We start from the raw sequence: 23,316 nt of genomic DNA, 5'->3' as shown, positions 1-23,316 counted from the left end.
AAGAGTAGTATTTAGAGATACGAAGACTCAGAAGACAAATGGAAAATTTTAGAAAAAAAATTTCTTTTTTTCCAATTATTTGAGATAAACCAAAATAATTTTCCAAAAATAGTGCAATTTTCTAATTTTTGTGGCACTCTTAAAAGTATTTACTCATTTTCCCTCCAGCTGGGCACCCCCTCCTACAGGAAGTCTGTGGTTAGGTGGTGGCCGTGGCTCCCATGGGTGGTTCAAGAATACAGACCATGTCTCTCAGCTTTATTTATACAAAAAAAGACACATTATTCTTGCTGTATGCATGGTCACAGCTGTCTGTGAGCTGTCTGCAGAAGTGCACACCTTCCTTTCTGCCAAGCCCCACTAACCTGGATGGCAAAACTCTAGACCCTTCCAGCCCTCCTCACCCAAGGGAAGAGGGTGGGGTGTGGGGCACTACAGGGTCATTAGCTGGTCCTTCCAGCCAGCAAGTGAGAAGGGAGAGGCACAACTTGAGGTGGGGAAGATGGGGAGAAGTTGGGTTAGGAAATTGAGAGTAAGGGGGCCAAGGGTGGGAGGAATAGTGCCTGCCAGAATAACAGAGCAGGACAGAAGAAGTAAATAAAAAGTCCAGAAGAGGCTCACTTTCTCCAGCTGTCAAGAAAGGGGAGGAGAAAACCCTGTGGGATGGGAGAGAGGGAGGGAGCTGTTAGGAAGTTATTTAAGAGCCAACTTTCTTGTCTGTTTTTTCTGTGTCCTTTTGAGGAAGTACCCTAGAGACGCACAAAGCCAGCCCGTGCTAGGACACCTCAGGAGGGGACTGCAGGTAAGCAGCTGTCCCTTCCACCAGCATAGCCAGAGCCCTGTACCCAGAGGCTGCCCAGGGCCTGCTGTGTCTATGCCCCTGAAACAGGGTCCCTCAGGGGGCTTCTGGGAGTGCCAGGGGTTGGGGGTCCAAGGCAGCCCCACTTGTTCATTTCCCCCACTCTTGGTCCCTAACCCCACATTTACCCAGACACTCTTCTAGGTGGGACTTCTCTCAGGCATTCCATGAAGCTTTCATGAAGGCACTGCTTGCTAAGAAGGCCACTTAATGGGAGTAGGGGTATTGGGGATCTTCCTCGGGGGAGCAGACTACGGAGAAGGGACACAAATGGTTGAAGACAGGGTGAGGTAGGGCCAGATAAGAACACCTGCTTGGCTGCATTGCCATGAAGGACTGAACTTAAGCACCTTCCCGTCCCTCAGACCTGGGAGAAGGGGAAGCTTCTGTCCACCTGGACAGACTCCCCAGTTCTCTGCTTTGTGAGTTCTCTCTCCCAACAGGCTACTGCATAGTTGCATAGTTCTGTGTTCTTCTCTCCCAAACCATTCCCTCCCCACCATGACCCCATAGCCTACCCTTGCTGTTCTCCACCAGAGGTCTGTCATTTCATGCCTTCTCTCCATCCTTAACCCTTTTCTCTCTTCTCCTTCCCTGTCTCCCTAGTTCACTAGAGACTGTCTATAAATGTGTCTGTAGCTATTTATGGATACTTGTTCAGATTGTATACTTCCAAACAGTGCTGTCTTCTCTCAAGACCAAATACCTGAAGAAGTGGTTCTTTTGTCTCCCGCTGTGTTGCCTTTTTTTAACATGTTTCTGGAACAATCTCTTCTAGTTGCCTCTGTAATGGTAGCTCCTCATCTTTTGAGGGTGTGTCTGTTTTTTAAAACAACCAAATCACCAGGAGTCTTGATTGAGTAATCCAGGTGATCAAGGGCACACTTCACTGGGACCAGAAACAAAGTCTCCCTTCATTTGGTCAGTTGGTCAACAAGCAGTAATTACTAGGCCCTGACAGTAAGGTGTGTGGTGTTCACACTGGCTCTTTGCCTGCACAAATTCCAAAGGAAGGGGAAGCAGGCTTGGAGCCAGGGCACTGTCAACCCCACTGACCAAGTAAATTTAGAGAATGGGCTATTTACAGCCCTATTTAATTTGTGATGTGTCTCCTTCTCACCAACCGAAACTCCATCACTCTTATCCTGTTCCTTCTGTCCTGGTTCCTAAACAGTTACCACTTTCTCACCCTACTGAGTTTACGTATGAATTCTGTTGGGCTGGATCCTAACCCCTACTAGACCAGAAGCTTTCTAAGGCATGAATCCTTCTGTCTTATTTTTGATATATCCCAAGTGTCCAGACCACAGTCTGGTCCATATGCACCCTCAATCAATATGGGTTGAAGGAAATTGCAAACACAAATGCTGGGGAAGACTCCACTTATCTGTACATGGCTGTCTGAGTTTTCTTCAAAAGAACTTAGGCCTTATAAGTCCATGTAAAATGGGCATGTGTACCTATACACAACAGTAAACATTTCTTACAAAAATATTGCCTTAAGAGTAATGAGAAAGAAAACTTGCTCCCCAAAATCTTTTACAGTTTTCATTTCTTCTAATCAACCCCTTTTCTTCTGCGTTCCATATGTTTGATAAATCTTCCCAAGATTCTTGAAGAACTCTACTTTATTATTAGAGTAATCCTTATTGCCACTTTTCAGTTTTTATTTACATGAAATTCAGAATGTGTTGCTCAGGTGCTATCATGCACAGTTATGCTTCCTTCTCTATTTTTGAACCCTTGTGTCAAATGTAACTCTTTTCTATGCCTCCTTTTTTAGCTTCCAAGGAGCTTGTAAAACTGACCATGTCAGAGACCCCCAGGACCACCTTTGGAGGCAGGAGAGCTGTCCCCCCCAACAACTCCAATGCCGAAGAGAACGACCCCCCCACTATGGAGCTGCAGGGCCTGGTGCCCCGAGGCGTCAACCTGCAAGGTACCGGCACCTTCAGCCAAGGCACAGCTGGCCTGGTCCCTCCTCCCCATGGTGCTGGGTCAACACCGCATGTCTCCACTGAGCTCCCCTAGAAGAGGACCCCCGACCAGTCTCTGGTTTTAAAGAAAGGCCTCCAAAACTCTCTTTTGAGTGGTAAAAGTACCAAAGACCTGATTATTGCCCCAGTTCTGCCACTTAATAGTTTAGTAATCTCAGGGAAGTTACCTCTACGAAACAAGGGCGCTGATTTATTGAGGCCTCTTCCAGTCCTACTATTCTGTTTTTAAGAATGTCCTCTAGCTGGAAGTTTCCACTTTCTAAATATTGTGGCTGTTTTGATTGTCTGGCTTGACCTCCTTCCTTCTCCCTCTTCCCTCCTCTATTTTCTATCCATGGCTGTGAATTTCAGAGCTGACAAGAGATGCCAGACTCTGACAGTAATGGAGATGGAAGCCCTCTATGTCTCTCCAGAGTGGCCTGGAGAGCCAGCGAGGCAAGCTGCTTTTTCTGCTCTTGCCTCTGCCAATCTCGAGGGATCTGCTCTGGAAGCAGCTGCCAGCGTCTGACCTCCTCTCAGCCCTGTCAGCTGTGACAGGGCCCAGGTGCCAGTGGTGCTTGGTGACACAGACACCATTCACTTGGCCAGGCAGGAACATGCAGGCTCAGGTCTCTGAATGGTATCTAGCAAGGAGCACTTTTTGTCAGCAGCACACAAGTACCAAGACCCACTTTTGCTCCTGAGGGTGCTCAGTGCTAGGTTTCACTCGGGGGTAAGCTCCTACTTGTTGGGGTAGGACCCAAGGTCACCGTGCAGTTAAGCTGCCTCATCAGAAAGAGACCCACTATTGAAAACAAAGGTAAGGACAGTGCTGATCCCCACAGGGCAGCAAGTCAGAACACCACCTGGATACTGTGGACGGCTTTGACTGTGCTACCTTGTGTCTAGATGATTTGATATCCAATTGTGAAAACAGAGAGATATTCACTGCCATCCATCAGACACCATCCAAATTTGGAGGAGGTGGCTCACAAAACATAGGGCATCTTCAGTTTAGTAGAGGAAGCAAGACGAACTTGTAAATGTGTGGTTCTGAGCTCTCTGTACCAGTGAATGCTGCACTCTCTAAAACTCCACCATTAGAGCCACAGAACTGAGTTTAAACAGATTTGCTAATCAACTCATCTAAATCCCTTTATTATAGGTTAGGAAATTGAGGACAAAGTAAGCAATTGATGTCCAATTCCTTCATTGCCCAGTGCAGCAGTCTGTGTGTGTGTGTGTGTGTGTGTGTGTGTGTGTGTGTGTGTGTTTTAAGAATACAAATAAATTGGAAAGTGTGCAGGTGTCAAATTATCAAGCAGGTTACCTTGATGTATGCAGCTTTCTAGCAAAATTCCTCTATGACAGAAGAGACCCTGGGCCCCAGGGAAGAGTGATGGAAGAAGTAGGCAGAGAGAACGGAGAGAGAGGCTCAGGTTCTTTCACTGAGGAGAACTGTGAAGCTGCGCAAAGACAGCAAGGTGTGGCCAAAAGCCCACTGGACCAGGACTCAGAAGGCCTGGGTTCCTGTTCCACATCTGCCACTCACTCATCCTGGGGCTCAGACAAAGTCATGTAACTGTCCCAAGCCTCAGTTTTTCCATAAGCAAATAGAAACAATACTTACCTCATGGTTGTTATGAAGATCAAATGACTAGTGCTTGTGAGAGTTCCTGACCCATACCACATAACTGATAAATGCTCATTTATTTAGCACATCAATTATCATACCTCTACATGGTCAGGAGCCCACTCCAGCTTCTAAGGCAAATGTGTAGAGCCTGGAGTCCCTGTGTATCTGAAACCTGAACAAAATGTTGTCACTAAGAAATCAAAACTGCCAGAGAACTTAAGCAGTGAGATCAATTGAAAAAGAACCTGGTTTTATTGTTTTTTGTTTATTTTTGGAGGCTGGGGTGGGAACTATTTTGAACTAAATTGTTTTGAAAAATCTGTCATTAGTTGCTTGGTAGTCATATGCCCATAACCTAACTGACATTCTGGGATACTTATTACAGGCCCTGACATAGGAGTATGAGGATCCAATGATTATTTGTAGAATGAATGAACAGTCAGTCACTTGAGAATTAGATGACCCATCAGTCATCAGCCCAAGAGTCATTAGGATCCTATTATTAATAAGAGCGTCTAGATTTTATAAACATGAATTAATTTAATATTTCTCACACAGATGAGCTAAGTGCTACATTCTTTGAGGGTAGGAGGGTCCCTGAACCCATGAATCATAGTATTAAGTCCCAGATGAGTAAGACAAAAAAAAAAAAAAAAAACAGCATGTAAACCATCTGATCAAATAGGTCTATCTCCTAATTTTCTTTTGCATTTCAAATTTCTGTTTAATTGTGTTAAAGGGTTTTCTGGCACTAAATATACCAATTTCTCCCCCATATCATCCCTGATAAGGCAGTCATGTGTTTAAATGCCACCTTCTTGCAATTCACTGAGTGGCCACTAGTGGCCTCCAAGAGGACTTATAGCTCCCTGATCCCCTTATCAGAACATGACTTTGGCTCCAGGAACACAAAGCCCAAATCGGACTCTTTCTTCTCATTTATTTAAATGGAGTCTTTTTCTAAAATGTCCATAAAGCAAGCTGCTCTTGTAAAATTGACCAAGAAAGGCAGAGAAACAAGCAGAGAAAAGGGGGAAAATGGTAGATTTTTCATTTCGAATAATCCTATGACAGGAAATGCATATAATATATATTAAGGAGGTGGGTATAATACCTTTAATTCACAGCTTTCATAATTACTTGGCTAAGAATTATTTTAGCCAAATACTCAAAATGTATAAACTTAAGTAAGGTTCCTCCCATACAGCAGCACAGTATTTAAGAAAAACAGGAATATTTGGGGTGACCGTGGAACCCTAGCCATGGGACCAGTCAGTCAGCAGTGGGGTTTGATGTCCATGTGTTTTCAAGGATCCTTAATACCTTCCTCTGAACTCCATTAGAGCTGAGAAAAGTATGTGAAAATAGCTTCAGACTGTTTGAATTTGCAACTATTTCTAATAGATTGTTCTGCACACACAGTTAGTGTTTCTGAAAATTTCTCTACAGTGTTCTTATCTCAAAGGTTATTTTAGCAGGAGATGTAATTCTCTGGAACACAACTTTATATTCTCAGGTTGGTTTTACTCTGAGGTATTAACAATAGGTGATCATTTGCAGCAGTAAATGTTAACACTTATTTGACAGGTCTAATGCACAGAATTCAAACTGCAAAGCAAGTCTGGACCTATTTTTAAAAATCAAATGCAGGCAGAATCTAGTCTTTATTAGGTCAGTGGGGTTTTGTATCTTTCTGAGCATTTCCTCCCTCCTACTACTCCATATCAGAACTGAATCAACTAATTAACTGGTTAATGATTAATTTGCCATTTGTACAGAGTAAACTTCTCTGGATTCAAGGTTATTGAAAGAACAAGAAAGGCATTCAAGGTGTGATTAAGAAACGATGTTGCATAGAGCAAGTTTATTTTTTCAGTTGGTTTAAGGAAAAACACTTAGTGATTACTACCTATGTGTCAGGAACTATGCCACACTCTCTCTGGGGACACAAAGATGAATAAGTCAGTCCCTGTCCTCAAGCAACTCTCTACCTAGTAGATGAAACAAGTTAAAGGAATGACTAGTGGTGCCAGTGGAGCAGGAAAGAAGGTGAGGAAGATGAATAAAGTTGTTTTAGGCAGACACGTGCACGGAATAGCATTTCTAGCATAGGGAACACTGTATATCAAGTAGTGAGGACAAGAGAGGGAGATGAGCCTGAGACAAGTAGGCAGGGATCACATCAAAGACTTACCTTTCCTCCTGCTTGAAAAGGATTCTAAATAACAGAATGACATAATCAGAATCATTTATTATAAAGGGAAATCACTCCATGAGGAAAAAATGGGGTGAAGGAAATGCATTTGAAGGCAATTGAGATACTTTGGGATAGAAAAAAATTGACCAGAGAGACTTCAGTCCCCGGAGAGGCTGTTAGCCTCGTTTTTCTTATTCTAGTTTCCTCTAAACAGCTGAATATGTCTTATGCATTTTAGGTGCAGGACAGTTTTAATAGCAACATTTAAAAAACACTATGCTGTTTAAGATAATGTTTTTAATCATTCTAGTTAATAATACTTTAAAATTATGGCTATCCAAAAGAAATATAAGAAAAGAAACTTTATCTTGTTGTTTTCACAAAAAACAGATCTATTTCCTCATGGATGGTATATATTTCTATACTTTGGAAATAATATTTTTTAAATGGCATTGAGAATTCAATTCACTTGGGAATTCCTAGGATGTGAACTTAAACATTTAAGTTATTTCAAGATTCCATCCATGACAGGTATAATCATTCTCTGAAGAGTATTTGTGTAACCTAAGGAGAATACAATCCACTTTTTACATATTAAGGAAAGGGTAGGAGGATGAGGAGGCAGCTGGCTCATGTGAAGAGATTTTTTTTTAACAGTACATTTTCTGATGTGTTTAGAATTAGGCTAAATTGTGTTAGGTAGACTTTCTTTTTTTTTTTAGCTGTCACTTTGAAAGAGTGAGCTGCCAAGTTTCCAGCTACAATATTTCTCTAAAAAACAAAAAAGTAGCTTAGCAATGAGTTGCTCCATTTTGCCAGGAATTGGACTTGGACAGGGAGAAGCAAATTAATTTCCTGTTTGTGGGAAATGGAGCTTGGGTGATGAGAAAGCTCTTTCAATCTAAACTATGTTTTGTTAAGCAATAAACAAAGCAAAAATCAATATGCTCACTTAACAGATGTATACCAAGTGCCTACTTGGTAGGAAGTGGCAACACTAAGAAAAACGAACAAACAAAAAAAATTATATTTGTAAATAAATCTATGCCTAACTTGATCCATGGGTCACTCTCCATGAGCAATGAAAGAAGTGTTGTTCAATCAGTGGTATTGGCTCATGCCCCAATATTGGAGCAAACCCTAGTACATCTATGTCCATAGATTTAGGAGATGACATAGAGTGAGGGCAGTGTGGGTGCCATTGCCCTTTTCTGAAGGATAAATTGTGTGTCTTATAAACTTGACTACAGTCTAGAACATTATTTCTTTAAACTCTTGATTTCATCATCCAGCTTTTAACCTTTCATATTTTAGTCATTTCATTTTTAAATGAAATATTTTTCTTAGCTTAAATTATTTTAATATGGACTTTTAAGAGCTTATACAGAGAAATTCTACTTACCATTGCCTTAGTTTTCCCCTACATAGAGCACCACTGTGATTTCCTGTGAGTTTTTTCTTTTTCTTCCTGAAGGCATTGACTTAAAGGGATATTAAAATAGAGAATAAAAAGATCACTTGGAAAAAATAACATGTTAGAAACTACATTTTTTAATTAAATATTGTCACATACATAGCAATATAAATTACATTATTTTTTAAAACTTTATATATTTATAATATGTTTGTTTTCATTATTAAATACTAGAAAAAATGAGATTTATTTTAGGGGGCTTATTATTAATTTACTTATTTGTTTATTTTTATTAAATTTTTATTGAATTGCAGTAACATTGGTTAATAAAATTATATAGGTTCCAGGGGACTTACTTTTTTATACTTAAAGGGATTCATTAATATTTTTTTGCTTACCCTTTGTTATAAGCTGTATAAATGGGCTATAAGAACATGGCACTTTCATTCCAATTTGAAACAAAACTGCTGGTCTGAAGATCCCATGTTATAAAACCCCACATTACCATTGTCAGCAGTATATATACACAGTTCTGAAACTGGCATGTTTTGAGAATGAATTGTCTAATAAATCATTGAAAAGACTCCTATGGTTAATGCTATGGTAAATGGAATAACCTATTTTAAAATGAATAACCAACTTAAAGCTCAATTTTCCAGGTGTTAAATTTGTTGAAAGTAAAAAGTGGCAAATTTGCTGAGGAAGTTCTGCACATTGCCCCAGGCATAACAAGATGATTAAGACAGAGTCTGGCCCTCAAGGGGCTTACAGATCCACAAACAAAATCATCTATATTAAGGTAATACCAAATGATTAATAATAACAGGCTGTTTTTCTTTTTAAAGAAAAAATATGTTCTGGGAATCAGAAGCAGAATAATTCCATCTACTTACAAAAAATCAAAAAAAGGAAAGGAAGACTGTCAGCTCAGAAAACAGAGTACTTTCTCATTTAGTTCCACACAACCCCCATTTTTCATATTAGGAAATTGATGCACAGGAAGTTTATGTAACTGTCCAAAATCACAAAGATAGTAAATGTCCACGTTGGGATTTGAGTCTAGGCAGCCTGGCTCCAGAATCCATACTCTTATCCATTAGGCTACTCTATCTCTACTAATAACAACAATAATTATATAATACAAATATTGAGAATTTACTTGTTGCCAGACATTGTGCTAAAGCACTTTACATTCATTTTTTTTATTTAATACTTATACCAACCTTTTAAGATATTTTGTTGCCTTTTCAAAAATAAGGAAACTAGGCTCAGAAAGATTAAATAACTTTTTAAGTTTGCAAAGTTAGTAAATAGTGAAACATCTCCTAAAACATATTCTGTAAAACACTCCACAAAAGTAGTTTCCACAGTTATTTAAATTTGGAAAATATTGTACTCATAGGAGATTTGCAATATACAGTAGCATATTAAAGTCCCACATAAATCTCACAGGGATCCTGATTAATCTTGATTAAAACCAGCATTTCCCAAATTGGTTTAATCACAAAACTCTTAATTATTGAAATACCTACAAATATCCCATAGAACTAGCACTGCACTACATGATCTTGGGATGGTCAGTCACTCGACATTAAGCAGGTTCATTAGACTGGGGTATAGAACTGGAAATCCAGGGTTTTCTTTTGCAGTAAGAACTAGAACCAATGAGAACTATAGATACCAAAGATATACTTCAATTTCCCTCTCTGGCTTTATTTTTTCCCTTCAGGCAGAGCTGCTTGAGAAACCAAGGCCTTAAGCTAACCTACTCATTCTCAGGGACATATTATCATGGGGTGGGTATGAGAAGAGGTGAAGCAAATCCTGGTAGTTCTCCAGAATCAGTGCATCTATTTTCTACAGGCAGGCTAGACTCACCCCATCCCTCAGCTGGAATGCGGCGACAGCCTCCCAGCTGACCTTCCTGCCTCCAGGACTGTCATCATCCAATGTTTTCCACTCTGTCACTAGCAGTAGTTTAAATTTGTGTGTGTGTGTGTGTGTGTGTGTAATTATGTCAGTTTGCAATTTCAGATTCTTCACTGGATCCCCAATGCAATTAATTAAAGTCTGAACTCCTTAACAGGGCCTACAAGCCTGGCATGAGCAGCTCCTTCTTATTCTGCCATTGCGATCCCACTACTGCACTCTAGACAACCAATCTTCTATCAGTTTTTTGAGTGAACCATGCACTCTCTTGTCCCAGTCTTCACTCATTCTCCCCTCTCCCTGAAATATTCTCCCCCACACCTCTCTCTACCTGTGTAACTTGCTCATCTTTCTGACCATTGCTTATACCTCACTTCTTCCAGAAAGCTTCCTAATCTCCTCTAATCTGGGTTAGGGCTCTCCTATACCTTCTAGAAATCATCATCCAATACCCTATACTTCGTTTATCAGAGTATTTATGACACTATATCATAACTATCTCTCCATGTTTTTAAGTGTACCACTGTGCATTTACCTAACTTACATTGATTAGGCCCTGACCTAATCATCATTTATATTCATGTCTTGAAAGTCATATAGAATAGCATACTTATAAAAACTTCTGGAAGACAGGAAGTTAGAAAAGATATTAAATACACTAAGTATATATGCTTAGGTTCTCAAATTATCTTCAGAACTTGAAACAATTAACTAAATTTAATATGATAAAATGTAATATTAGTATGTGTAAGGCCTTAAAATTGAGCTAAAAAGGAGGAAAAATTGCATAAATAGATGTGGCTAAATAGCAACATATCTAGTAACTTATAAGGGTCTAGAATGAATTTTAATCCACTACTGGTTAAAATGACATTGGAATGTATTTTTAAGGCTTTTGTTTTACTGGATGCTTTATTTAAATCAACAATACAATAAGTATTCAAAACACTAATGATAGCCTGACCTGAACTAATAGAAATATATTATTTCTTTTGACAGATATAGTGGTCTCATTGTTCTTCATTGGAAAAACCAGAACTAGAATAATGTGTTTAAATCTAGGGAAAATAGTACAAGAGATAAATTTATAAAATGAAACATATATTCCAGAACAGAATAATGAGTAGAAGGTATGGAAATAATTTCTTAAAGAATAAAGATACAAAGAATGTTTTACTTAGAGGAACTATTACTTTAAACCTCAATAATGACAGGTAAAATGAATAAAATGTATTCTATATTTACGCAGAAGTTAGAACCAGGTTCCATGTTAAGAGAATTACAGGAAAACTAATGTCAGTTCATGGTAAGAGGACTTTTCAAATAATTAGATTTGTTTAAATATGAACTATTTGTTTTGTGAGATGTTGGGTTCCCTGTAAAGATGGAGGCTAGAAGCCTACTTATTAGAGATTTCATGGATATATTTTATGTAGCATATAGCAGGTCGACCAGATGGTCCACAAAGTACCTTTGCTCTCTGAAATTCTATGAGGTTAAAATATCATTATATTTTTCTCATTGGTGCTGATGAATGAAGAGCTGATTAAACTCATTTCTGAGCATTTAGGATTTTAGATTTTTTTAAAGAAATATTATTGAAAGGCACAGTACTAAAAAAGAAAGCCTGATTAGGTGAAAGGAGATGATGTCCTTTTAAACTGGGGCGGTTATGATTCTCCAGGTCTTCCTTTCCTTTTTATTTAAATGAAAATATAGTGGACATACAATATTATATTAGTTTCAGGGGTACAACATAGTGATTTGACATTTACATACTTTATAAAATGATCATCATGGTATGTCTAGCAACCATCTGTCAAAAGTCACTATATTAGTGATTATATTCCTGATGCTGTACATTATATCCCCATAACTTATTTATTTTATAACTGGAAATTTGTACCTTTTAATGTTTTCACCTTTTTGCCCAATCCATCATTTTCTTCCCTTCTGGCAACCATCAGTTTGTCCACTGTATTTATGAGTCCATTTATTTTTGTTTTGTTTTTAAAATTTTACATACAAGTGAAATCTTACAGTATTTTTCTTTGTATGTCTTTTTTGGAGAATTGTCTATTTTGCTCATTTTTTATATTAGGTTGTTTTTCAGTGTTGCACATATCTTATTTCATAGGTTGTCTTTTGTTCATGTTTCCTTTGCTGTGCAAAAGCTTTTTAGTTTGATGGGGTTCCATTTGTTTATTTTTGCTTCTGTTGCCCTTTCTTAAGGAGAGATATCCTAAAAAAAAATTATTGCTAAGACTGGTGTCAATGAATTGACTGCCTATGTTTTCTTCTAAGAATTTTGATTTCAATTTTTTTAAGTCTTTAATTCATTTTGTATTTATTTTTGTATATAGTGTAAGTGGTCCAGTTTCCTTTTTTTTTTTTTTTTTGCATATAGCTGTCCAGTTTTCCCAACACTATTTTTTGAAGAGACAGTCTTTTCCCCATTGTATATTCTTGTCTCCTTTGTCACAGATTACTTAACCATACAAGCATGGGTTTATTTCTGGGCTCTCTATTCTGTTTCATTGATCTATATGTCTGTTTTTGTGCCAGTATCATGCTGTTTTGTTAACTACAACTTTGTACTATAGTTTGCAATCAGGGAACATAATACTTTCAACCCACTCCTTTCTCAAGATTGGTTTGGCTATTTGGAATCTTTTGTGGTTCTATTTAAATTTTACAGTTATTTGTTCTAGATCTGTGAAAAAAATAATATTTTCATAGTAATTGAATTGAATTGGCAGATCGTTTTGGGTAACATTTTTAACAATATTAGTTCTTCACATCAGAGAGCATAGTGTATCATTCCATATATTTGTCTTCTTAAATTTCTTCTGTCAACATTTAATACTTTTCAGAGAACAGTTCTTTCACCTTCTTGGTTAAACATTCTTTTCTTGATGCAGTTGTAAATGAGATAATTTTTAAAATTTCTCTTTCTGATATTTTTTATTAATGTATAGAAATGCAATAGGTTTCTGCATATTGATTTTGTATTTTTCAGCTTTACTGAATTTACTTATTAGTTACAAAAGCTTTTTGGAGGAATCTAAGATTTTCTATATGTAGTATCATGTAATTTTCAAATACTGACAGTTTTACACCTGAATTCTTTTATTTCTTTTTCTTATCTGATTGCTATGGTTAGAACATTCAATACTATATAAATAAAAGTGGTGAGAGTGAGCATTCTTGTCTTGTCCCTTATCCTAGTGAGAAAGTTTTCAGATTTTCAACATTGCGTATGGTGTTGGTTGTGGGTTTGTCATATATGACCTTAATTATGTTAAGGTACATATTTCTTCTATCTCCACATTGTTGAGAGTTTTTATTATAAATGAATGTTGAATTTTGTCAAATGTTTTTCTACACATATTGAGATGCTCATGTGTGTTTTCTTTTTGTTAGTGTGGAATATCACACTGATCAACTGCAAACATTGAACCATCCTTGTATATCTTAAATAAATCCCACTTGACCATGGTGTATGATCTTTTTAATGTACTGTCAAATTCAGTTAGCTAATGTTTTGTTGAGAATTTTTGCATCTCTGTTCATCAGAGATATTGACTTGTAATTTTCTCTATTTCTTTTCTTTCTTTCTTTTTCTTCCTTCCTTCCTTCCTTCCTTCCTTCCTTCCTTCCTTCCTTCCTTCCTTCCTTTCTTTCTTCTTTCTTTCTTCTTTCCTTCTTTCTTCCTTTCTTTCTTTAGTGTCTTTTTCTGGTCTTGGTATCAGGGTTATGGTGGCTTTGCAGAGTGAGTTTGGGAGCATTCTTTCTTCAGTTTTTTTGGAATATTTTGAGAAGGCTAGGTATTAATTCTTCTTCACACGTTTGCTTTAATGATACCTGAGAAGTTACCTGTTCTGGACTTTTGTTTTGTATGTGGTTTTTTTTTATTATTGATTTGGTTTCATTAGTAATTATTGGTCTGTTCAGGTTTCTATTTCCTCCTGACTCAGTCTTGGAAGATTGTATGTTGATAGGAATTCATCCATTTTGTCTAGGTTGTCCAAGTTGTTGGTACATAATTGATCATTATTTTCTTGTTATCCCTTGTATTTCTCTGGTGTCAATTGTCACTTCTCCTCTTTCATTTCTGATTTTGTTTATTTTGGCCCTCTTACTTTTTTCTTGTTGGGCCTGGCTAAAGGTTAATCACTTTTGTTTATTTTTTTTCCCCACAGAACCTGTTCTTAGTTTCATTGATCTCCTATCGTTTATTTTGTCTATTTCACTAGTTTCTGCTCTGATCTTTGTTATTTTCTTCCTTCTATTATCTTTTTCTAGCTTTTATAGGTTTAAGGTTAGATTATTTATTTGAAATTTCTCTTGTTTCTTAAGGTAGGCCTGTGTTACTAAGAATTTCCCCTTAGGACTGCTTTCGTCATGTTCCATAGATTTTGGAAAGCTATGTTTTCATTTTATTTGTCTCAATGCATTTTTTTTATTTCTTCTTTGATTTCTTTGTTGATTCACTAGTTTCTTTTTGGTTTTTCTTTGGTATTTTTTTCCCAAAAAGATAACTTTTTATTGAGGTATAATTGAATATAACATTATATTGGTTTCAGGTGTACAACATAATGACTCAATATTTGTATATGTAGTGAAATGATCACCACAATAAGTCTAGTTAACATCTGCTACCGTACATAGTTAACAAAAATTTTTATTCTTGTGATGAGGACTTTTAAAATATCTCTTAGCAACTTTCAAATATGTAGTGCAGTGTATTAACTATAGTTGCCATACTGTACATTACATCTCATGACTTATTTATAACCGGAGGTTTGTAACTATTTCTTTTTTTTAATTTTATCTTAATTTATTTTTTCAAATACATTTGACTCTGCCAACACACCACCACTTTCCCTTGCCCCCTCCCTCCTCCCTTAGCTCTTCCCTTTTGGTTTTGTCCATGAGTCCTTGCTATATGTTCCTTGACTTTCCCCTTACCTTCCTTGTCCCCGCTCCCCTCCCTCCTACCCTCTTGTCTCTGTTGATTTCTTTTCCTTTCAGTGTTGCTGGTCTTATTTTCCTTGCATCTTTGTATTGTTGCTTAGGTTCTGCTTATAGGTGAGATCATATGGTATTTGTCTTTCACCCCCTGGCTTATTTCACTTAGCATAATGCTCTCCAGTTCCATCCATGCTGTTGCGAAGTTTAGTAGTTCTTTTTTTCTTTCTGCTGGATAGTATTCCATTGTGTATATGTACCATTACTTTTTGATCCAATCATCTACTGAGGGGCATTTAGGTTGCTTCCAACACTTGGCTATGGTAAATTGTGTTGTTATGAACATTGGGGTACATAGGTTCTTTTGTGTTGGCATTTTGGTGTTCTTAGGGTATAGTCCCAGCAGGGGAATCACTGGATCAAAAGGCAGTTCCATTTTCAGCTTTCTGAGGAAATTTCACACTGCTTTCCACAGTGGCTGCACCTGTCTGCATTCACACCAACAGTGGACTAGGGTTCCCTTTTCTCCACAGCCTCGCCAGCACCTGTTATTTGTTGATCTGTTTATGATGGCCATTCTGACCGGTGTGAGGTGGTACCTCATGGTGGTTTTGATCTACATTTCTCTGATGGCTAGTGATGCTGAGCATCCTTGCAAATGCCTATGGGACCTCTGTATCTCCTCCTTGGAAAAGCGTCTGCCCAGGTCCTTTGCCCATTTTTTGATTGGATCATTTGTCTTCTTGGAGTGGAATCGAGTGAGTTCTTTATAGATCTTGGATATCAAACCTCTATCTGATGTATCATTAGCAAATATATTTTACCATATGGTTGGCTCCCTTTTCATTTTGCTGATGTTTTCTTTTGCCGTGCAGAAGCTTCTTGTTTTGATGAGGTACCACTTGTTTACTCTTTCCTTTATGTCCCTTGCTTTAGGAGACATATCAGTGAAAAAATTGCTGCTTGGGATATCTGAGAGTTTCCTGCCAATGTTCTCCTCGAGGACTTTGATGGTGTTGCGACTTATATTGAAGTCTTTTATCCATCTTGAGTTTATTTTTGTGTATGGTGTCAGCCGATGATCCAATTTCAATTTTTTGCATGTAGCCGTCCAGCTCTCCCAACACCATTTGTGAAGAGGCTATTATTGCTCCATTTTATGCTTCTGCCCCCTTTGTCAAATATTAGATGCCCATAGAGACCTGGGCTTATTTCTGGGATTTCTATTCTGTTCCACTGGTCTATGGGTCTGTTCTTGTGCCAGTACCAGATTGTTTTGAGTATAGTGGCTTTGTAGTAGAGTTTGATGTCTGGTATTGTGATCCCTCCTACTCTGTGTTTCTTTCTCAAAATTGCGGCAGCTATTCAGGGTCATTTATGGTTCCATGTAAATTTTTGAAATGTCTGTTCTATTTCTGTGAAATACATCATTGATATCTAAATAGGGATTGCGCTTGAATCTATAAATTGCTTTGGGTAGTATGGACATTTTGATGATATTAATTCTTCCAATCCATGAGCACTGCATATGCTTCCATTTATTTATGTCTTCCTTAATTTCTTTCTTCAATTCTGTATAGTTTTCTGCATACAAGTCTTTTACATCTTTGGTTAAATTTATGCCTAGGTACTTTATTTTTCTTCTTGCTATATCGAATGGTATTTTTTTTCTGATTTCTTCTCCTTCTATTTCATTGCTGGTGTACAAAAATGTCTCTTATTTCTGAATGTTGACTTTGTATCCTGCTGTTTTGCCAAATTCACTTATTAGGTTGAGGAGTTTTTTGGTAGAGTCGACAGGGTTCTCTATGTACACTATCATGTCATCTGCAAACAGTGATACCTTTACTTCCTCCTTTCCTATTTGGATGCCTTTTTTCTCTTTCTCTTGTCTGATCTCTGTGACTAGGACTTCCAATACGATGTGGAAAAGAAGCGGTGAGAGCGGACATCCTTGTCGTGTTCCCGATCTTAGTGGGAAAGCTTTCAGTTTTTGGCCATTGAGTATGATATTGGCTATAGGTTTTTCATATATGGCCTTTATTACGTTGAGGAATTCCTCATTTATTCCCATTTTGCTGAGTGTTTTGATCATAAATGGGTGCTGTACCTTATCTAATGCTTTTTCTGCGTCTATGGAGATGATCATGTGGTTTTTGTCTTTTCTTTTATTTATGTGATGTATCACATTTACTGATTTGCGTATATTGAACCATCCCTGCATGCCTGGGATGAATCCCACTTGATCATGGTGGATAATCTTCTTAATGTATGGCTGGATGCGGTTTGCCAATATTTTGTTGAGGATTTTAGCATCTATGTTCATCAGCGAAATTGGCCTGTGTTTTCTTTCTTTGTAGGGTCTTTATCTGGTTTTGGGATCAGGGTGATGCTGGCCTCATAGAAAGAGTCTGGGAGTCTTCTCAGCTCTTGGATTTTTTGGAGTAGTTTGAGAAGGACAAGGGTTATCTCTTCCTTAAATGTTTTGTACAATTCTCCTGTGAAACCATCCAGCCCAAGGCTTTTGTGTGCCGGGAGTTTCTGGATTACTGCTTCAATTTCCCCAGCTGTTATCAGTCTGTTCAAGCTTTCTGTTTCTGCCTCCTTCAGTGTTAGAAGATTATACTTTTCTAAAAATTTGTCCATTTCATCAAGATTTTCAAATTTCTTGGCATATAATTGTTCATAGTAGTTTCTTACAATCCTTTGTATTTCTGTGGTATCAGTTGTTATTTCTCCTCTTTCGTTTCTGATATTATTAATTTGGGTCCTCTCCCTTTTTGTCTTGATGAGTCTGCTTAAAGGCTTTTCAATTTTATTTATCTTTTCAAAGAACCAGCTTCTGGATTGGCTGATCCTCTGAATTGTTCTTTTTGTCTTTATGTCATTCAGTTGTGCTCTAATCTTGACTATTTCCTTCCTTCTACTTGCTCTGGGATTTATTTGTTGTTGTTTCTCCAGTTCTTGAAGTTCTAGTGTTAGGTCTTTTATTTGAAATGTTTCTATCTTTATTAGGTAAGCCTGTATTGCTCTGAACTTCCCTCTCAGGACCGCCTTTGCTGTGTCCCATAGGTTTTGGACCGTTGTCTGTTCATTTTCATTTGTTTCCAGAAATTTTGTGATTTCTTCTCTTATCTCATTATTGACCCATTCATTGTTTAATAGTCTACTGTTCAGTCTCCATGAGTTTGCAAGTTTTGAAGTTTCTCTTTGAGGTTGATTTCCAGTTTCACGCCCTTGTGGTCCGAGAAAAAGTTTGGTATTATTTCAGTTTTCCTGAATTTGCTGAGGTTTGCTTTGTGTCCTATCATGTGGTCTATCTTTGAAAAACTGCCATGAGCATTTGAAAAGAATATGTATTTTTCTTCTTTGGGATGTAAGTTTCTACATATGTCAGTTAAGTCTCTTTGATTCAGTGTGTCGTTCTGCGCCACAATATCTTTATTAATGTTTTGTTTGGAAGATCTGTCCATTTTTGACAGGGGGGTGTTGAAATCCCCTACTATCAGTGTGTTGTTGTCTATATCTTTTTTGAAGTCACCCAACAATTTCTTTATACACTTGGGGGCTCCTATATTGGGAGCATAGAAGTTTACAATGTTGATGTCTTCTTGATAGATTTTTCCTTTCAGTATTATAAAGTGCCCCTCTGGGTCTCTCTTTATGGCCTTTGTTTTGAAATCTACTTTGTCTGATACAAGTATGGCAACCCCGGCCGTTTTCTCATGCCCATTTGCTTGGAATATTATTTTCCATCCCTTTACTTTCAATCTGTGTAGGTCTCTTGCTCTGAGGTGGGTCTCTTGTAGGCAGCATATGTGAGGGTCATGTTTTCTTATCCATTCAGCTACCCTGTGTCTTTTGATTGGGGCAATTTTGATTGGGGATGTGTGAGAGTCAAATCTACTGTCCGCGGCTCCAAGGCTCCTCTCCCGCTATCGTTCCATTGTTTTCCAGGTGATTACTCCACTATTTAGTCGCAATTCCAGTTTGGTCTTGGGAGGAGTTCAGCGTGACTCCCATTCACTCCTCCGCCATCTTCTCTCCTCCGACTCACTAGTTTTGTAGTAGCATATTGTTTAGCCTCCTTGTATACACTTTTTTTTTCTTGTTTTCTTCTTAGAATTGCTTTCTAATTTCATGCCTTTTGGTTAAAAAATGTTTGGTGTGATTTCAATCTTTTTAAATTTATTGAGACTTGTTTTGTGGCCTAACATGTGATCTATACTGAAGACTGTTCCATGAACACTTGAAAAGTGTATGTATTCTACTGTTTGTGATGGAATGTTCTGTATATATCTCTTACTTCAAGCTGGTCTAATGTGTCATTTAAGGCCAATGTTTCCTTGTAGATTTTTTATCTGGATGGCCTATCTATTGATACAAGTGGGATGTTAAAGTCCCCAACTCTTACTGTATTCTTGTTAATCTCTCCCTTTATGTCTGTTAATATTTGCTTTATGTATTTATTTACATACTCCTATATTGGGTACATAGATGTTTACAAGTGTTATATCCTCTTGTTGGACTTTTCCCTTTATCACTATGTAATGCCTTTTTTTTTTTTTGTCTCTTGTTATAGTCTTTGTTTTAAAGTTTATGTTGTCTAATGTAAATATTGATGCCTAAGTTTTCATATCATTTCTATTGGCACTAAAAATCTTTATTCCATCCCTTCATTTTCAGTCTGTGTCTTTAGGTCTGAAATGAATATTTTGTAGGCAGCTACTGTATGTCTTTTGATTGGAGAATCTAGTCCATTGAAATTTAAAATAATTATTGATAGGAATGCCCTTATTGCCATCTTATTTTCTGTTTGTTTTTGTAGTTCTTTTCTGTTCCTTTTCATTCTCTTGTTCTCTTCTCTTTTCATTTGATGACTTTCTTTAATGTTATATTTTGATTCATTTTTCTCTTTTTTGTGTGTCTATTATAGTTTTTTGGTTTGCGGTTACTATGAGATTCATATATAATAAGTTATGAATATAGCTGTATATATTAAGTTCATGGTTGCTTTAGTTCAAATGCATTCTAAAAGCACTAATTTTTCTCACCTCGTTCACATTTTATGCTTTTTCATATCACATTTTCCATTTTCATGAATGTGTATTTCTTAACTAATTCTTGTAGATATAAATAATTTTACTACTTTTTGTTGTAATTATTATATTAGCTTTATAAGTGATTGATCTATTAGCTTTGTACTCCATGTTTTCCTTTACTAGTGAAATTTTTTTCTTTCAGATATTTTCCACTAGTTTTGGCCTTTCTTTTCCACTTAGAAAAGTCTCTTTAACATTTCTTATCATGCCGGTTTAGTGGTGATGAACTCCTTTAGCTTTTGCTTGTCTGGGAAACTGTCCTTCAATTCTGAATAATAACTTTGCTGATTAGAGTATTCTTGTATGTAGGTTTTACCTTGTAAGCTTTACACTTCAATTATTTTGAATATAATGTCACTTCCTTCTGGCCTGCAAATTTCTGCTGAACTATTAGCTAATAGTTTTATGGGGGTTCCTTTGTACTTTAGCAGTTTTACTCCTGCTGTTTTTAAGATTCTCTCTTTAACTTTGACATTTTTAATTATTATGTGTCTGGTGTGAGTCTCTTTGGATTTATCTTTTTTAGGACTCTTTGAGACTCTTGGATTGGGTTGTCTGTTTTCTCCACCAAATTAGGGAAGTTTCCAGGCACTATTTCTTCAAATAGGTTTTTTTCCCTTTAACTCTCTTCTCCTTTTGGGATTTCTATAATGTGAATATTAGTATGCTTATGTTGTCCCATTAAACTATCCTCTTTTTTATTTTTTATTTTTCCTATTCTGATTGGGTGATTACCAGTACTATATCTCCCAGATTGCTGATTTGTTCTTTTATATCATCTAATTGCTGTTGATTCCTTCTGGAGTATTTTTTTAATTTCAGTTATTTATTGTATTTTTCAGTTCTCATTATATTTTCTGGGATTCTCACTGTGTTCATTCATTCTTCTTCCAAATTTTGTGAGCACCCTTATGATTACTATATTGAAGTCTTTATCTGGTACACTGGTTATCTCTATGTTTTTTAGTTCTTTTTCTGGGGTCTTGGAATATTCTTGTTCTTTTGGAACATATTCCTCTGTCTCCTCATTTTGCCTAACTCTCTGTGTTGTTTCTATGTATTTGGCATACCTGCTGTGTCTCCTCATATTGAAAGAGCTTATTGTAAAAAGGGTCCTGTGGGGCCCAGTCATATAATCCTTCCCATTCATCAGAGCCAGGTGCTCCAAAGTGTAGGTTGCATGTACTTGTTGAGATTGGGCTGCAGATGTTAAAGTCATGTTTGTAAGCAGGTTGGTCCCCAGGCTGTGAGACCCTGCCACAATTGCTTCAGATACACTGGTGAACAAGACGTTCCCAGCCCAGTTTTTGGCGAAGCCTGTATATGACTATTGTAGATGCACTTGTGGGCAGGGCTGCTCCTTGACCTACCAGACTGTGGGACCCAGCTGAAGTTTCTGTGGGTATGCTGGTGTTCAGGTAGATCCCAAACATGGCTAGCTGCAAGGCTCAGCCTCAACTGTTGTGAACATGTTGGTGTGTGAGGACTAGCCCTGTGGAGGGAGAGTCACTTTGTAGGGACACTTGTCATAGAAAAAGCTGCTCACCAGGTGTGGCAGGTTGGAGCTAGGGCTGTTTGTGAGGGGTGCCAGTGCCAGCAAAAGCTGCCAAACAGATGTGTTAGGAGTGATGCTAGATAGAGTGGCAGGTTGGGCCAGGTGGGATCTCATGGGAACATCAGGGCAGGGTGAACAATATTAGCAAGTTTAATGGAGAGTGTTAGAAATGGTGCCTGCCAGCTCTAGGCTAACTAGGAGTATAAAGAATAAATAGTGTTTGCCAGTGCTTTTGTCCCCAGAGAAAGCTTAAACAGATTCTTGCCCCTCCAGCAGTTGCCCTAAAATTAGTGAAAGTATCTCCTTTATGTATGACCCAGGAGTTTTGCAAACTGCTGCCTCAGTTCTGGAACTCCAAGAGGGTGAGTTTGTGCACAAGCTCTTTAAGAACGGAGTCTTGGTTCCCTAGAGCCCTTCAGCTCTCCTGGACATAAGCACCACTGGTTTTCATAGCCAACTGTTATAGGGACTTACCTTCTTGGTTTAGGTTCACCTGGGTTGGGGAGCTCATTGTGAGGCTCAGATCCAGCACTTCCCAGGGGGACCTCCCTGGTGATGAAATATCTCCAGCTTGCAGGAAGCCACACTGGGGGTGTGGTTCCTGACTAGAATCTCCTACCCTTTTCAATGTGGCTTTTCTCTAAATTCGTAGTTGTAGAAAAATCTGTTCTGCTAGTCTTTAGGTCATTCTCAAAGATATTTGTTCTATGTGTAGTTGTAGTTTTGATGTGTCTATAGGAGTGAGCTCAAGGTTTTCCTACCCCACAGTCTTGACCCTCTATTCTTCAGCTTTTCTAAAGCTGATTTAACACTGGGAATTATAACTTTAATAAGGCCAGAACACTTAGAGGAAAGGCAACTTGGAGGAGAAAGGTGTAGAGAATTTAACATCCTTATTCTACATCATAAAGGAAGGAAATTGTTCTTCAGGGACCATGTATTATGGCAGGGTTCTGAAATGAGATAAAAATAAAACTGCATCTTGCACTTCTGTTTGCTGTAATGTTGCAGTCAGAATAGCCCATTGAACACCATGTAAAATATAAATTGGCTCCATCAGAGCATATATACAGTGAGCCGCAAGCAAGCCTGTGGCCCCACTATGTGCCAGGCATAGTGCCAGACACATTGCATCATTATGGCATTGAATCTTCACAGAAATTCTCTGGATATTAGTATCCCCATTTTAAAGTTGAGGAAAGTTCAGCTTCTAAGAGGCAATGTTTCTTACCTAAGTAATTATGACACTTGAGGTTCAAAATTAGGATTACCTGAATTTCATTAATTCAGAGTATTTCGGGAACTTCTAGACTTTCAAACTGGAAAATATCTTGATGAGCTTAACTTCTTTCCCATGAGAAAACAAAATTAGGCAGGAGAATATCAGGCACATTATACATACTTCTGTGTAAGAGTAAAGAAGTCATTGGAGTCTTGCAGAGTGATGCCCAGCACAAGCTCAGCAGATGTGAACTCTGTCTTCACAGCTGTAAGGGCAAACCATGCAGTAGGCAGCATCAGGGAAAGGGAAGGAAGACCAGTGCACCCCCCACTCAGGCTTCTCTCCCCAGTGTCCCATTAAAACTACAAATGCATGGACAGAAATCTGTCTCTGGACTAGATTTTATAAACTACAGTTTAAATGGGTAGTTAGAGTTAGCTTCACATACAGTACTC

General features: G+C 37.8%; 1 protein-coding gene across 1 annotated transcript in view; it reads left to right on the top strand.

Moving 5' to 3' along the window:
• The first annotated feature begins 728 nt into the window (after positions 1-728).
• The window catches only part of F13A1 (coagulation factor XIII A chain), a 189,041-nt gene continuing 166,453 nt past the window's right edge, over positions 729-23,316 (top strand). The window contains exons 1-2 of the mRNA XM_054591918.1: positions 729-802; positions 2,643-2,798. Of these exons, the coding sequence (XP_054447893.1) occupies positions 2,669-2,798 (130 nt within the window). The 5' untranslated portion in view covers positions 729-802; positions 2,643-2,668. The remainder of the gene's footprint in view (positions 803-2,642; positions 2,799-23,316) is intronic.

The sequence above is a fragment of the Pteronotus mesoamericanus genome, unplaced genomic scaffold, assembly GCF_021234165.1.
Source record: "Pteronotus mesoamericanus isolate MK-2021 breed Mesoamerican mustached bat unplaced genomic scaffold, CSHL_Meso_final scaffold_31, whole genome shotgun sequence".
Classification (NCBI taxonomy): domain Eukaryota; kingdom Metazoa; phylum Chordata; class Mammalia; order Chiroptera; family Mormoopidae; genus Pteronotus; species Pteronotus mesoamericanus.
The sequence above is the reverse complement of the archived record's forward strand: the minus strand, read 5'-3'. Positions and strand labels throughout refer to the sequence as shown.